This window comes from Carettochelys insculpta, chromosome 2 (genome assembly GCF_033958435.1).
Source record: "Carettochelys insculpta isolate YL-2023 chromosome 2, ASM3395843v1, whole genome shotgun sequence".
Taxonomy (NCBI): domain Eukaryota; kingdom Metazoa; phylum Chordata; order Testudines; family Carettochelyidae; genus Carettochelys; species Carettochelys insculpta.
The window spans coordinates 119502040-119519847 of NC_134138.1; the positions used below are offsets into that span (position 1 = coordinate 119502040).

The 17808-nt window shown below is 44.5% G+C and overlaps 1 protein-coding gene across 6 annotated transcripts in view; it reads left to right on the forward strand.

Annotated features, from left to right (window-relative positions):
* KIF13A (kinesin family member 13A) overlaps positions 1-17808 on the forward strand; it is a 220233-nt gene that overhangs the window by 146653 nt on the left and 55772 nt on the right. For all 6 annotated transcript variants that reach the window (XM_074987606.1, XM_074987602.1, XM_074987603.1 and 3 more), the window contains one exon: positions 10675-10885. In XM_074987606.1, the coding sequence (XP_074843707.1) occupies positions 10675-10885 (211 nt within the window). The remainder of the gene's footprint in view (positions 1-10674; positions 10886-17808) is intronic.

Sequence of the window (17808 nt, forward strand, 5' to 3'; positions counted from 1 at the left end):
TCCCACCTTCCCCCATGCCCCACTCACACGTGCATCCCCTGCTCCCTCCAGCATTTCCCTTCTCCCCCACCCCCCGGCCAGCCTCATCTGCCTGGCCCACACCTAGCTGGCCAGGTGGAGGCTGAGTCCCTGGCCCCCTCCTCCCCCCGTGCTGAGCCTGGCACATGCATGGGGACTGCGCTTGAGCTGCGTCCCTACCTCTCTGTGCCATTGGCCCCAGCCCCACCCCGCCCCAGTGGGGCCCTCGGACATCTGGAGGAAGGGGCAGCCATGGAGGGGTGAGGATTCCCCACCCTGGCCTCCCGTCCACCCTCTCTGCTCCCATATAAATAGTTCTCCCTTTTCACCCTCCCCATTCCCATGTAAGCCGTTCTCTCCACTTATCCTCCCCCTACATGTGTATAGTTCCACCTAGAAAATGAGGGGCACACTTCTTCAAAGTAAATAGTTTATTTTATGTTTTAACCTGTGTTCCCCGTGCATGGGTGTTGGGGGGTGTGTGTGGGTAGGGGGGAGTGTGCGTGTGCAGGGTGCGGGTGGGGGTGGTTACCATGGTCCCGGAGCAGGGTGTCTCTTGCATGCACCCCATCCTCCTGGGCCTGGCGGCACAGGATGATGGGGCTGTTCGTACTCATGCCTCACCTTGGCGGCCCACCTCTGCATATAGGGCTTGTGTTTCGCCTCCACCAGCTTATGGAGGGTGCAGCAGGCCCCGACCACCGCCGGGACGTGGGGAGGCCCACCTCCAGCCTGGTGTAGAGGCATCTAAAACGGTCCTTGAGGCAGCTGAACGCCCACTCCACAGTGTTCCAGGCGCGGTTCAGCTGTGCGTTAAAAAGGTCCTGGCTTGGCTGGGGGTGCCCAGTGTATGGCTGCATCAGCCAGGCCTGCAGGGGGTAGGCCGTGTCAGCCACGATACAGGGCGGCATCATCGTGTCCCCGATGGGGAGCTCCCGCTGGGGGATGAAGGTCCCCTTGGCCATACGACATCCCATCCCTGAGTTCTGGAAGACCCTCACGTTGTGGGCGCAGCTGGACTAGCCCATGTAGATGTCCTGGAACCAGCCATTGGCATCGACCAGGGCCTGCAGGACGACCGAGTGGTAGCCCTTGCGATTCACATAGCTCCCGTGGCTGTGCTCCAGGGCCTGGATGGCGATGTGGGTGCCATCTAGGGCCCCAAAGCAGTAGGGGGAGCCCAGCTCCCTGGATGGCATCGTCCAGGTCCCTGACGCACACCAGCTGCCTCAGGAGCACCTTGTTGATCGCCTGGATGACCTGCAGGGCATGGTGGGGCACGCTCGTGAGCATGGGGTGGGGTGTGTCTTGCCCGCCCATGCCTGTCCCCATTCCTGCCCCTGCCCGTCCCATCCCCTCCCCAGGGTGCCCACCCTTCTCCCGATGGTGCCTGTCGCAAGGCTGCCCCCAGCGTGGAGTCCTGCTGTGAGCTGGGCACGGCTTACCTCGATGAGGACTGCCCTGACAGTGGCTTTGCCCACCCCAAACTGGTGGCCAGTGGATCGGTAACTGTCCAGGGTGGCCAGCTTCCATAGGGCGATGGCCACCCTTTTGTGCAGGGGGAGCGCCGGCCTCAGGTGTATATCCTGGTGCTGCAGAACTGGGGTGAGCCAGTGGCACAGCTCCAGGAATTTCCTCTTGGTCATCCTGAAGTTCTGGAGCCACTGCTCATTGCCCCAGTCCTCCAGCACCATCTGGTCCCACCAGTTGCTGCTTGTGGGGAAGTTCCACAGGCAGATGACCCAGGGGACTGGTTGGGGATGTTGCACCCTGAGGATGGTGTCCAGGATGGTGGCTATTGTGATGGCCACCCGGAGCTGCTGCAGCACAGTGGCCAGGACCATGGTCAGGGCGCTGGCCACAGCTGTGATGGAGCGGGGGGTGCTGCTAGGGGTCCATGAGGGCCTGGGATGCCACCTCCGCTGTCGCTCTTACTCTCGCTGTCTCTCTCGCTCTTGCACTGCCTGGGGCCAGGGTTGCTGTCCCTCAGAGCGTGCAGGCTGAGGAACAGGGGGTCGGCCCTTTAAGGGGATGGCAAGCGACGGCCCCAGAAGGGCTCATCCACCATTCAGCCCTGCCCGTGGCGCTACCTGTCCCTGCTTTTTCGAAAGAGTGCCTGGCATGTGTGGACGCTCTCCTTTGAAATTGTGCTGGGGGCCTTTTGAAAGAATGGACTGAATCTTTGGTCCCTGCTGGTGTGTGTGGATGCTCTGTTTCAAAAGAGGATCTTTCGATGTTCTTTTTCGAAAGATGTTCTTTTGAAACAGAACTGTAGTGTAGACACAGCCGTAGAGTTTCTTTCTAACGTTATCAGTCAATGGTTAGCTGATGTCCTGAAGCACCTTTTTATTCTTTCCACATTATTGTTCTATGTGATAAAATTGTAAATGATGGTCATTTTATCTAATCCTTTTCTAAAACCTTCTAAGCTTTGACCACAATTAATTGTGAAAGTGCTATAAACTTAACTTTAAACTGTACTTCATGGCAGTTTCATCTTTTCTTGTCCATCACGTACTGTTGATGTAATACCATAACATAGTTGACTATAACCCCATTGCCAGCTTTGTCCACCTATCTATACTAGAGACATCATCACTGGACCTATCCACATCAGCAACACCATCGGGGCTCATACACCTGCACATGCCATCATGTGCCAGCAATGCCCCTCTGCCATGTACGTTGGACAAACTGTGCAGTCTCTGCACCAAAGGGTGAATGGACATAAGTCCAACACCAGGAATTGGAGTACATATACACCTCTAGGGGAACACTTTAACACCCCCTGGACATTCAATAAAAGATTGAAAGTATCCATTTTTCTACAAAAGGATTTTACCACGAGATTGCAGAGGGAGACATCTGAATTAAATTCATTTGCAAGTTTGACACATTTAATCTTAGGGTTTAATAGAGATCTCAATTATCTCACACATTAAAAGGGCAATTTCCCCACCTTTGCTGTTAGCAGGATTGTGACACATTTCTTTTAACTTAATTTACTTCTTTAACTGGTTCTGTTACTGATGGGTGACCTTTCCCCCGTGCTCCTTCCCTCCTGTTGACTCCCCATCCCCGGTATATTAACCCTGGATTCTAAGTGTCCGCTCCAATCTGAAAATCTGAGGAAGCAGTCTCGCCCCACAAAAGCTCATTACCTCATAAATAAATCTGTTGTTCTGTAAGGTGCTATGGAACTGCTTGTTGTTCCTGCTTACTGTTGTCTTTGCATCTCACCATCATCTCTCCTGCTATTTCCCCTAAATAGGAAAGTTTCCTTCACTGCCATGACTCATAGTAATCAGAATAAGTTATTTACAGTTCTCTGGTTTCTTCTGTTCCCTCACATCATTTACATGTTGCTGTTGAACATGGCATTGATTTCATACCCTGCTGATTTTATTATAGCAAGAGTTCAGTATACTAAGGCAGCAGTGTTCAATCAGAATTCAAAGCTCGCCACACTAGTGGTTATCATATTTCCATAGTTGCCACATTATATTATACAAAGGTATTAAATAATATTAGAAAAATAAATACCTTCTGGCCTTTGAATTCGCACAAAACTGTGAGATGATGTAATGACCACAGACAAAGTACCGCAACACAACTTGTTGCAGCAAAGAGAGGCTAATCATGGAAAGGCTTTGAACCCCAAGTAGCTTGTAACAAGCCTCCCCCGCCCCAGCACGGCTGGGAGTGGCATGGCTCCAGCTTTTACCTGCCCGTAGTTCACAGACAGTGACACAGTCCCCACGTATTGGAGGGTGTGATACCAAACCTCTATGCTTGCTATGCCCTACAGTGCTCCCTTTCAGCGCACAAGGTATCAGTGTCCTTGGGTTTCCCACTGGCTGGCAGGCTGCCTTGCCTAAAGGAGCACCTGTGCGAATCATCTTGAGCACATATGATGAATTTGAAGAATTATTGTTTATTATGAGTTAGGTATGCATGCATTTGCCACAGTGCAACGTGCTGTTTGCCACATGTGGCAAGTAGCGAATATATTGGACACTGCGGTATTAAGGGCCCAATCCTGCAGTTGTTACATCAGTAATAACACTTATTTCAATAGGACTATTCATGTGGGTAAGGATTGCAAGATCAGGCTTTTAACTCATGTAAATTATCATCATTTGAGCATAGAAATATGCTTGTAATGGTTCTCTTGTCCCAGCAAGGGAATTTGAGATGAATCTGTCCTCCTTGTGATCTTCAGTCTCATCCTACACGAAGGTACAGTTGCCTGTATTAAGGCCTTGGAACATCACTCATTTATGCCAAAGCTGAGGCAGGTTTAAAACTTGGCACTTCATGAGATGGTTCAACTAATGGAAGAACATCAATTGGTGGTTGAACTGCCTGTCACTAACCAGGGATGTTAATAATCTGTATCAATTTACAGTGAGTTGCTGTTCCTTAATTTAATGGCATGTCTTTTGATTGCCTTTTATTTTTTTCTTTATATGCTGTATCTCACTGTTAGACAGATTTTGGTAATTTACTTTAGCATTTGTAAATGTGAGATACATCCTTACATTTTAATTAATTTGGTTGTTTTAATCTGGTAAATGCATACATTGCTGTTTTACATTAAATGAAAAATCCATTAAACCCACTGAAAACAGGAGCAGTGGTGAAAATCCCTGATTTATCACCTCCATGGCTAGTGTAGCTTGCCACAGGGCTGAGCTCTAAGGCAAGGGCAAATCTGACAAATCTCAGAGAAACTATCACTTGATGAGTGTAACAAGTGATGTAAACATTCTGTTGATAAATATGTAAAATGTATGGAAGTGTCATTTTTATGTATTAAAAGTAAATTCAAACCAGCTTTTCTCCACTGCCATTATTCCTTTACTTTAAAAAATGAAAAAGCAATCTGTATGTGGAGGTGAAGCATAACTTTACTTAAGTATTTAAAGACAGTAAGTTAATTTTTTCCATATTTTCAGTATATCCCTTAGGAAGTGGACTTCTGATTTTGTGGTTTCTCTTTCTTAGCTGTAGGTTATTATAAATGCGATTTTTGTTATTTTGATTTGAGACATAAAGCAAACACAAGGAGTAATTGATTTTTTTTTTTTTAAAATCCCTCTTTAAATAAATATGCCCTCTGCAAGGCAAAGCTGCATTAAGAATGTATTATCTCAGAAATGTAAGTGTCCTATATCTAGCACTAAGAAAGTTCTGAGGAAAGGGTAGAATTTTGAAGACAGTGGTGGACAACTGCTGCCCAAATGGCTTTTTCCCCTCACCATGCTCATTTCCTTCTCAAAACATGGCAGATAAGCTGTGTGTTGGAGATCCAATCAGACATATAGCAAACAACTATGCTTTTTATTCCTCTATTTATTTTATGATCGTGAAATAAGTGATGTGATTGGGTTTCCTTTTTCCTGTTTTATTTAAAATCATTACAGTTCTGTGTGGGGATTTTGTAGTGCAATTTTTAGTAGTAGTACACTCAACTTTTCTCAACTTGTAGCTTGGCTTAGAAGGGGGCTTATATATGTCAGTTTTTAAGCGTTTTACTGTCATTATTAGGGTAACATTTCCATCACACGTTAAAATCCATTTTTAGAATCAAAGTGAGGTGCCAGTTGCATATCCAAAAAGTATAGTCTTTTATTTAAATGTTCAAGCTCTAATCCCTCAAATGGTTTTGCAGAAGAGTAACTGTGTATTTGAGCACACCCAATCATATCCATAGAAATATTCACATGCATTAATGTGTGCAAGTTGATGCCTCCAGTACCAGATAAGATCCAATTTAAAGCTAATGTTGAGTAAAATCCTCCCCATTGCAGACATTTCATACAACGTTCTAAATTGGTTTACATGGGATGTGTAGGTTCTGGTTAGTGCCTAATGTGGGCTCTTCGAATTGGGGAGAATTTCACCATTTATAACTTTCATTTCTTCTGTAGTTATGCAGCTATAAATTGGACCATTAGTTTTCACAGTTACAACATTAATATAGATGAATTTCCATTTTTAATGTTTAGCAAATTAGAACTGCTTGTATTAAATTATAAATACTCATATACTACTTAATCTGCTTCTTGCAGATACTGGAAATGTTACTTGAAATTAGAAAACTGTTGACTTCCCAGATGTTACAAAGAATATTTTTTTCGTACTATGATTTGATTGGTGTAACAGATATTAATGTGATCTGTAGTAGCAGGTGTCTGGAGAGGTCTTTCCATTTGATCTTGAGGAACTCACTTTCTGGCAACAATTAAATAGTCTTTGAGGAATTTAGTAAATGCTTTTCTCAATGATTTTTCTTTAGTGTTGTTTCCTTTCCTTCCAAACACAATAACATCTTTTCATTTCTAGCATGCTTGTCCTTTATTTTCTGTCATGTTTAATTTCTCAGTCATTCTTCTGTGTAACTATGGTTTCAAAATATTTTAGAGATGATGCTATAAAAGTTGCAGATGTGAAGATAAATCTGCTTGTATTATGCAAGTGTTTAATGAGAATTATAGGTAGGCAAATAAGTAATTTAGTGTGTATACTTCTGTCAAAACTCTGTTCATGGAAAAATCTGTTTTAGTCCAAAATGTGTCTGGAAGTTAAAAATAACTAATGATTCTAATGACAAAACAAATTCTGGCTAGTTAGGAAAGAGGCTATCACTAACCATTTAAGATACATAATATATTATTTAATGTCTTTATAAAATGTTTACTATTTACACATTTTCACTTCATATTCATAATGGCTGTAATGATGTGTATCACTGTAAGTCCATGCTCAAAGCATGAGTTTTATTCTTTCAACCACAAAGATATGATTAAAATAGTAATTTTTAGTTTTCAGTTTTTCCAAAGACTCATTTCTTAAATTGATACTTTTAATGATGCTGAAAATAATGCAGATGGGTAAATGCAAACTATGATAGAAGATCACAGGCAACCCTCACCATTGTTCTGACCGCGTGAGAAATTGGGTTTTATAAAGAACTTTTCCTGGTCATTAGTATGTACTGTCATACAGAGCTTCTATTTAACGTGGCACCTCTAACGATGGCATGTCTCTCCATGTAGCACCAGTATTGTATATTGGCCAAACATGACTTGATATTTGGAATAAAGGCAGGACCACTCACATTTAAGGCCATGGTGGCCAATCAGTTCTGAATAGTGGCTACTGCTATAGTGAATTAGTCCATGTTATTCTGAAAATATATTTATTGTTCAAGCCAACTAGCCTCACTCAACTGGCCAAATAGCTACATGTGGCTAATGCTGGCATGTTGGACCCCTTGGATCGAAGAGTTTGTCTACACAGTCCCAGAGTTTGGCATGTAGCAGTGTGAACTGTGCTGCACACCAAAGTATTGTGATTGTGTCAATGTGAGCTATTTGTGTATTTAGTTTGTTTTCTCAGGGTCTGTATGTGGCAGCTACAGCACAGCAGGGTAGTCTAAGTGTTACCGTATTGTTCAATAAAGTATTGACCTTTAGTCTTCAAACATGAAATCAAACCAGACTTTATTGAATGTTAGAATATTTACCCAGATTGCTCAGGTCCTTTAGGGCAGAGGGCTAGGGTGGTTGTGGGGTGCAGTAGTCAGGGCATGGGGTGGGGGGCTTAGGGCAGTTAGCTGGGAGTGTGGAGGTGCAGGAGTCAGGACAGGGAGGTGGGAGGTTTGAGGAGACTTGGTGGGGGTGGCCAGCAGCTGCTCCCCAGGGCGGTGGTGGCCATGCTGCCTGGGCACCAGTTGCTCTGTAGCTCATTCAAGGATATGCTTGCTTGCTACCTCTTTGTGATCAGACTGGAGCAGCCATCTCAACCATTTTTGGGGTGTGTGTGTGTGTGTGTGTGTGTGTGTGTGTGTGTGTGTGTGTTTTTTGCGGCCCATGCCTAGATGTTAATAAAACATTGTGTGACCTACCCAGTCACACTCCCTTCTCTGACACACATGAGCAGCAGGGGGCAGGACATACATCAATTCCTGCTCCTCAGGCTGTCCGTGTCCATTGCATGCATATTAAGACCCCAGGGAGCCAGGGGGGCTTTAATATGCGTGCGCGGGGGACAGCCCGAGGAGCTGGGATTGGTGTTTGTCCTGCCCCCTGCCCCTCATGCGTGCCAGAGGAGAGTGTGACTGCTCTCAGGAGAAGGATGGTGAAACCCATGTTGGCAGAAGTGGGGAAGGGTGCCTGCCTGGGGCAGCAGTAAGTAGGGACCTGGGGGGAGTGTGGAAGAAGGGGCAGAGGAACATGAGGAAGAGTTTTATATGGGGAGAAGGTACGGGCAGGTGTGGTGAAACCCACATGGGCCAAGGCATAGAGGGGCGCCTGCCTGGGGCAGTGGCAGGTAGGGAGCAGTGGGGGGCAGAGCAAGAAGCAGAGGCACACAAGGCATAATTATATGGGGAGGGATATGGGGAGGTGCCGTGCAAGCCTCATGGGGCCTGAGGCAGTGATGCAATGGGGACTGCCCTGTAATGGGGAGCCGTGCTGGCCTCAAGGGTTCAGGGGGTGGTGCAATGGGGGCTGCATTGAAGTGGGGGGAACACAAGCCCCAAAGAGTCTGAAGTGGGGGAGGACACAGAGCAATGGGGGATTGCAGTGTAAACCCCAGGAAGTCTGAGAAGGAAGTGCAGAGAAACGGGGCGGGGGAGGGGTGCAGTGTAAACTGGAGGAGAGGAGGTCTGAGAGGGGGAGGGGAGCGCAGTTTCTCTCCAGTGGAACTGAAAGGAAATCTCCTTCCTGGACTTCAGACAGTAGCCACAGAATCTAAGAGATCCTGACCTGGGCTCTCTCCCCATCACTCCTTCCCTTACTGGGGCCACCCAGCGCCGCTCTCCTCTCTCCCTGCTTCCACTGTGCAGGATAAAAATGTTGAATTGTGATGTCTTCTGTGGCCCACTGAAAGGGGGTGGGGGGAAGGGAATCTGTAACCACCATGTGGGGGGAGAGGCTGCCCTTTGGGCAGAGAAGGGGTTTCACTGTGCTGTACCCACCCTGTACAAAAGGTGAGAGGGAGCTATATACAGTCAGCCAAAGCATCATTCTACCCTGGTCACAGTGATTGACAAATCCTGTACGGTGGAAATGTTCCTACTTCAGTACACCCTTGGCAACACAACATCGGGGCGTTCCACCAGCGAGCTGGTGGTGATCAGTTTCTCTCAGCCCTAATCTTCATTCTCTGAGTCTGTACAGCTCCATTCCTCTCAGATCCCACTTCTTTACATTAGCTCTTGCTGTTCCTTCCCGCCACAAATCTCAAAGCCCATTCATGTTGGTAACTCAAGACTTTGTTGTGTGGTAGGTTATCCTTATTTTTGGAGATGATGAAACTGGCAGCACAGAGCGTGCAGAACTAACCATAGAGTGCAGGCATCCTGACACCTGCCTTTGCATATTCACTGCAAAACCATACGTTCCTTCTTTCTTTGAGATGGTTTTCTCTCAGATGGCTTGTCTTTGACTTTTCCAGTTTGTTTTTTCTCCCTCATCTCTTTTATCATCAGTGTTTTCTGTCTCTCTTCCTTCCCTCATTGCCTACATGTGCCTTTTCTCATTTTGTGAACTAATAATAAAATTATAAAACCAAAGTTCATATTAAGTATTAAATTCTTAATCAAAATTGTGTTATAGTCAAACAAGACCTGAAAAAATATTATAAAATATACCTAAAACATAATCTGTAATCATTACAACTTTCTGATAGCTTTCAGGGCCCCTAAAGAAAATGTAATTCTATCAGTTTTTGATTGTGCAGCCCTCAGTAGGCTTTGAGTTTGACATGTCTGGTCTGGAATATAGCTGTCTTTGCTCTCCGACCCCTCCCTTTCTGATATATAGCAAGATTAATTTATTATAGAAAATCATTCTTTTTCAGAACCACAAAGAAATTTTAGAAAATGTTTCATTGGCAACTTACTCTTAAAAGGGAGAAAAAGTCCTTTATTTCAGTGACTGTTATTAACTGGGGTAGATAAAATGTATTCTGTTTGCCTCAGTTTTCTTCCACTACTTTCCATCACATTTCCTCATCTGCTAATACAGAGAAAATGAAGTTTTCCTTTCCCTCTTCTTCTTACCTTCCTTCCCTGCTCTTAATTCAACCCCCACTCTTTCCTCCTTCCCTCCCCCATTTAGGGGTCCATAATATATTTTAAAACAGCATTAAAAATAGAACTAGTAATGTCAGCCATTACTATTCTGTTTTTCTCTATGTGCTATATCTCTTTCATTTGTACATTTATTTTGACTTTTGGATTATAACTTCTTTGGGGCAATGGCTTTATTTTTCTTTGCTCTTGGAAAGTACTTACACATTTTTGAATGCTACTGAAATATAGATATTCTGACCGTACAGGTCAAACCTCTGTACTCCAACACACTCTCATCTGGCAACATCTGTAGTCCAGCATGATTTTAGTTAGCCAAATATCCACTTATCATGACTGTGGCCAAGTTTCCCCTGGTCCCATAAAGTTTGTTTACAACCTCCCATTCTGGTTCTCAGCGTTATGTTCTGTTATTTAGCTTTAATTTATCTCAGATATCTTCTAAGAGCCCAGTAAGCAATGGAAGTGTTTGTAGTGTGCTAGCCAATATTGATAAGAGGTTTGGCCTGGAATTAAATTCAAGTGTTGTGTTCTCTCGTTTCCTCCTTTTCTAGACCCAGTTCAAAATGTGGTGCAGATCTTGGAGAAGCAGTATTTGGAAGAGAAGCGGAGTGCTCTAGAAGAGCAGAGGATGATGTACGAGCGTGAGCTTGAGCAGCTCCGGCAGCAGCTTTCTCCAGAAAGGCAGAATCAGCATAGCAGTGATAGGCTGTCATATACAGCTCAGACTGCTCAGCAAAAAGTAAACCTCTGGACAGAAGAGAGGTGAGAATCCTGGAGTTAAAAACCAATGTGAATGAGAAATATAAAGAGGAGGGCTGGGAGGATAAAAGGGCAAGATGATCAACTTTCTGGAAACAATCAACATTTTGGCTAATGGGTCTGATACTGCATTTTAACGATATTCTGTATAATTAAATCACAATTTTATTTCATTAAGACCTGCATTCTGACCATTGCCGTGCTTCCCATTGATTTGATTTAGTATCTCAATGCACTTTTCAGAGCAGAATTTGGCCCTGAGTGTTGTGGTGACTTTTTTTTTTTTTTTCTCACCATGAATTCTTCAAAGAGCAGTTCAGATGCTATGCTTGTGTTAAATTACTACAGTATTCACACTTCCTGGTTGTGTTGCTGACATTACTTGGATGGGGAAATGGAGGGAAAGGACAAATAGATAAGGTCAAGCTTTATCAAATATTACCCAACACTGTGAAAACACAGTCTAACAATGTGCATCAAGCGCAGACAAAATTTAGAACTATAGGAAATACCCAAAAAATAAAGGTGTACTCTCATGTTGGACATGCTTTATTTTTAAGGGTAAAGCTGTTTTTAGAATGTTTGACAAAGGGAGGTTATTTAATATGCAATGGAAACACGAGAGATCCAATTGTGAGTGTGAGAAAATGCAAACAAAACATGGGTGGAAGATTCACAAGTGACTTTTGGGAGGGAGATTTGGAAGGGCAGTTTAGGAAGTTGGAAAAGAAGTGGTGGGAAATGAGCTGAGTTTAGGAAGGGGTAGCATACTTATTAAGGATGGCAGAAACTTGTTCTTGAGATAGAAGGTAAAAGGAAGCTGTTGGGGAGAGAGATGGGAGAGAGACAGTCAGTGCAGGGTAAGAGGAATAAGATTTCAGCAGCAGCCTTTTATTGTAAACAAAGTAATATTCTGTTCCTGATTGTATGATTCATCCGACTGAAGGAATGACTAAATGGAGTACTAGTTTTTTTTCCCAATTCAATTTTCTGTGAATGTTTATTTGCATTTTTCAACAGAGACTTCATTGTTCACTCATCTCTTTTTTAACACATGGTGACTTTTGAACGCTTCTTTCTATCACAGCGTATTTCCTCCTCCTCCTCCTCCTCCAGAAAAAGTCAATATAAAACAAAAGTCTAAACAGAGTAAGCCAAAATAGTCTTATGGAATAGACAAAAAAGAATGTAGGAAACAGAATCAATATCTAGTCCTGCTAAACCATGCATTTTGTGTTAGTTTTTGTGTTTGCTTCCTTTCAGCATTCACAAATTCTGCCAAATTGCATTTGGAAAATAAAAAATCTGCTTGCATATTCACTAGAGAAAACAAAGATTTCACAGTCAAGTACTGGAAAACTGTAATATTTTATTTTTATTTAAGAAAGATTCTAGCTCCTAGAGATGTAAGGAGAACCATCCTAATGTGAACTGAATGCAAAATGATGCAGTCTCATCTTCCAGAGTTTGCAGTACTTTTAAAACTTAGTGCAGTTTTGCCAAATAACAGATTGAAATGAATCAGTCTCTGGTTGGACTTGCTGCTGATTTTTACAACTGCTTTGTGAGCAGTAGTGAAGTTGTCCAAAAAAAAAAATCATGTTACAGTACTGCTGCTTGGGAAAGACTGTGAACAGCAGCATGGGTAAAAACTGGAATCACTCACAAGGAAAGGCCACTCACAAAACAGGTCGGAGTTGAGGGGTAGAGTAGTAGAGACTACACTCACCCTCACCTTTCCCCTTACATCACACAGAATGGTCTAGAGCAGGAAAATGGATAGAAAACTAGAATGGGTGACGATATCCTCTAGCTTCAGGCTGGTATGAAAAGATGAAGCCCTCAAGCAAGAGATGGGGAGGGCATGCCAGCACTCACCCCTCTGTACAGCAAGTGTTAAGAGTTTGGGGAATGGACCTTCAGAAATGAGTTTTGTCGCTCGGGTTCACTGATGGGTAAACCGCTCTCATGGCTGAGGTCTCTAGAGCTGCAACATAAGAACACCACAGCTACCACGCCTTTGATTGAATTTTTGAGTTCTAGCAGATTATTTTAATGAATAAAAAGTATCCTGAAAAAATAGCGAACACTTCCAGTCCTGCATGCAGAATCTTTTTGAGACTTCATTTTCTTTAGCTCTAAGGAAGGTTTCTGAAGAGGGGAGAAAACAGTATATGTACTAAAAAGGGAAATCAAGAGAAGTCAGTGGGGAATTTCTAGTGTCAATTAGGCAGTAAAGACGGTGTAGCGTTATGAGAGGGAAGAGAATATCGGTGGACCAAGTGATGGGAAATACGAAAAACATACTTCTGAATTTAGGGCATAGCACCACCTGTTCAGTTTGAAGGAAAAGGTGTAACAGAAGCTAGTGACAAGTATCAGAAGAGTATTGTTAGTCTGTATCCACAAAAACAAAGAGAAGTCCCGTTGCACCTTATAAACTAACGGATATATTGGAGCATAAGGTTTTGTAGGCAAAGAACCCTACTGACTGGCCTTGCATGGAATGTGACTGGTATGTACCTTCCAAATGCCACTGTAGTGAAGGATTAGCTGCTGTTTGTTTTAAAAACAGTGTCTTTAAACACTCTGTATCCAAATGGATATTTGCTTTAGCTTGTGTCCAAATGGAACTTGGCATATACCTTTTGTGCAGAAAAATACAAAAATCCCACCTAAAACTTATTTTGTTCACTTCGGTTTCTGTGCGATATTTTTGTGGTGTTGTAAGTGCATTGGCACAACCACACACACAAAAACCCCAGAATTAGTGTATGAAAAATAGTGAGAACTCCCCACTCTACTATGTGGCTCAGGTAACAGCCCCACCTAGTCAGGCTATCCTCGACACCCATTTCTTCCCCAGAAGCCTGAGGAAAAGAGATTGTCTTTGTAGTAGTCCCAGAAAATTGTTGAATTTTGGCTCTACTTGGACCAAGAAAAGGAGCCAAGAACTTCTCCTGGAAGGAGTCTTGTCTTTGGACTCCCTCCTTTTTCTTTTAAATTGGGAACCTGTTAGCTTGAGTACTTCTTCTGATTTCACATGTGAAAGTGTCACGCAGGGAGGAAAGGAGGTATATTTTATGTAGCCAGATCCCACACCATTGAGACCATTTTTAGATCAAAAACACATTCAGTTCTATGTGGAAGCCAGCAGTATGACAGAGCACTCAAGTAACACATTCTCAACACAGAGCACTGCGAAGTGAACAAGTAGCTTCTCTGACTTCCGTTTCCACCTGAGCCCACAGTGTATCTCTTTGTAGGATGCATTATTGCCATCTAATGTGAAATTGCTGATGTCAGGGATAACAGTGGGAAGAGGAAAGGGGAAAGGAATTTCCCTCTGTAATAGGATGGGGTTTCTGGACACAGCTAGAGAACTCAAGCCAGGGTACCCTTTTTTTTTCTTTTTTTTTTTTTTTTTGAAAACCAGGCTACTTACATCCCTAGGCTGGGATTTCTTTCTCACTCTCTGGCAAATCCAACCAGCCAACACAGCACTTCTGCCAGCCAGAAGCCACCCACAGACTTCCCAGCTGCTGTGCCAGCACCAGACCAACAACTCCCAAATTAAGGCAAGAGGCTCTTAAGCCTGTTTCACCCAGTAACACACAGATTCTTCTGGACCCCAAAGGGTCCAGCCCTGGTTCCTGGTCAATATATATCTGGAATTTAATCAGATCACCACACTCTGATCCTTTAGCTCGAATATCTAAAAATTCATTAATTTAAAAAAAAGAGAGAGAGAACAGGGTTGGAGAGGAAATTTGTTAAAGCAATACTTTATATAAATCAATCATAACTACTGATGCAGACCAGCAGTGTTGTTTGCTGATTCTTGAAAGTCTCTGAAAGTTTATTTCATGTTCCATAGATTCACTTATTGGTGCATTGTAGGTCCAGCCTGCTGCGGTCCCCATGCTGGGACATGGACCCTTGAAGACCAAAAGATCCAAGATGAATCCTGCTGAGTCCACACCATCCTATGTTTACTCTCGTGTTCAGAGACCAAGCCCCTTCTTCTTCCCATAGTTCCTTGAGGGTTCACCCCCACCTGACTCAGTTGGGCTGTTATGGCAAGGTGCCATTGGATGAATCCCAGGTTACACTCTCAGAATTCTGAGGTGGACCTGTTCCTTTGTTTTTGTCCAGGTCATCTGACCAATGCGCTGCATTCCACTGATAAGTTCCAAGTATCTGGGATGTGGATTTGATTGCCTGAGCCTTTGTTTATAATCCACTCATCTTGGCTGGAGTTGAGTTCGCACTTTCCATTGTGAAGCTTTGCTAGAAAATGTTTCAGTGTTCAGTTACATAGCTAAAGTCTATAACTTTACCTACATGCATGATACAGACACATAAGTAGCATACACAGGTTCAAGGCACCATTAGTTTTCATTAGACACCTCACACAGCCCCTCAGCACAATATTTGGGGACAATAGCCACAATGGGCATTAAAATGGCTTCTAGGCCCAATATAAAAATCTAGTCATGTCACATCCTCTTTCCTCCAGATCAGGCGGTGGGAGTCATAGGGGCCAGAGGAAGAGAGGGAGCATTCTTGGGCTGCATCTACACTGAGAGATTCAAATTTAAAGCAGTTAGCTCGATATTACAACGTGACTGTCTTTACTGTAAATACCATTAGCTCAATTTAGGGAGCACTAATATCAATATAACACCATTAAAACAGGTTGGGTGCAGCATCAAGCTCGAATTTAAAAGTCCGCATGAAGGCTGGTGTAGAAGAGCCGTGTCTTAAAATTGAATTTATCCGCCTCCACAGGTGTCCCATATATATCCAACAGTGCTATGCGGTGACCTGCCATGTATGGCTGCTCCCATGTCTGCTGCTCTCCAGGTGCGCCATAAGTAGGTCACAGGAAGCCTGCAAATTTGAATTCATCACTAGCAACCCCTGGAAATGTCGGAAGCATTCAAAAGCTAAAATTTCTTTTACCCATCACATCTCACTGCATCGGTAACCATCACATTGGTTGCCGTCTCTTGCAATCATGAGCACTCAGGATAGTGATCTTCCTAGTAGTTCTCAGGGTTGCAAGAGAGCTCCAGCATGGAGCCATCAGGAGATTCTGGATCCTCTTGCAGTGCGGAGAGAATAAACAGCGGCAAGCAGACTTCGGGTGTCCAAGAGAAACACTAACATATATGAGAAGATATAGCAGTTGATGATTGCCTAAGGTTACTCCCAGGACTCTACATAATGTTGGTGAAGGTGAAAGAACTCCAGTAGGCGTATCGCAAAGTCCAGGAAGCAGTCTGGTTCCTCTCCAAAGAACTGCCACTATTATGAACAGCTATACATGTTTCTTGGTGGGGTACCCGACCACATTGCCCACTCTTCATTTCAACACTTGTGGAGGCCCTGGTCTGAAGTCCGGTGTGGACTGGCCAGGAGGAAGAGTCCAGTGGAGAGGAGGATAGCAGCAGCCAGCAGGGGCCCAAGGAAACTGTTCCTGACAGCCCAGAGCTCTTCCCTATAGACCTGGAACCAGTCCTGTCTGTCAGTCCCCAAGCCCCTGAGGCCCATCTGTTCTGGTGAGTATTCTTTTCTGAACGCTAGGCAGGTTATGGCTGAGTATGAGGTATAAGTTTTCTGGAACTGCTCCCCTCAGAACAGCATGTTAATATTTATAGGGAGGGAATGCTTCTCCTTTTTGGAGAGCTCTTCAAATGCATCATCCAAGAATTCTTGTATTTTTTGCACCACGTTTTGTTCAGCCATGACTTACTGTGGCTTCCAAGGTAGCATACCTTGCCATGCCAGATAGCGATCTGGTGATATGGTGCCACACAACATTTTTGCAAATTTTCCAGGCTTGTGGTCACACAGGATGAGCAGCTCTTTTTTTTTCTGTCTGTTATTTTTTAGGAGGGTGAAGTCGTCTTTGTCAACCTAAAGAAGCATGGGAATTTGGATTGTATGTATTTTCAATATTCCTTGCCCTCTTACTTTTACCTGGGGCACATTGCAGCACTACGTGGCTGGTGGGCACTCAGTCTCCTCTCCTCTGCACAGATGGCAGCTTCTGCGGCCCTTCTCCCATCCCATTTCCTTTTCCCCCTCCATTTCCCTTCACTTTACAGGGATCCCTTCCCACCCAGCTGTCCCGGTGGCTGGAATCACACACCCCTCCACCCTTCCCCCTCACCATGCAGCTGCAGACCCTGCTACAGCAAATTGGCCTGTGCACCACAGATGGGTTTTTGCCCTCCTTTGCATGGCCTTTTTTTCCCCTGCTTACAGCTGCTCCTGGTACAGCCAAGAGTATTTTCCCATCAGCCCAGCAGACGGCTGTAAAACTTCTCAAATGAAGAAGGCCTGCCATTCTAGCTCTAATAGCCACTGAAAAAGACTGTTCCACGACTCTTGACAACTCTTACTTTCTTTACCCCTTAATCCTCTTGTCCCTCAAATAAACTTTTTTTATGACCCCCTCAGTGTGATTTTTTTGGTTCCCATGTGTGGTGGAGTGCACAACTCATCATGGGGACTCATGAGGGACAGCCAAGATCTGCAGAAGACTCAGAGCAGAGGGACCCAGGTGAGGGTGGAGGGGGCCAATAGCACAGCTCCCTGCGATACTCCAAGGTCTGCTGAGGACTTGTGACACAGGGACCTGGTTGGGGATGGAGGGGGCCCATAGCACAGCTGCCCCGCACTATACCAAGGTCTGCAGAGGAGTAGCGGCACAGGGATCCAAATGGGGGTGGAGGGGGCCAGTAACACAGCTGCCTAGTGCTACACGATGGTCCTCAGAGGACTCATGGCACAGGGGACCAGATGGGGGTGAGGGGGGCCGATAGCACAGCTGCCAGGCACTATTTTGGAAAATAACCATCCCTTCACCTCATGTCCTCAGCCTCTGAATTCCAGTCGATCATAAAAGTCTCCCTCCT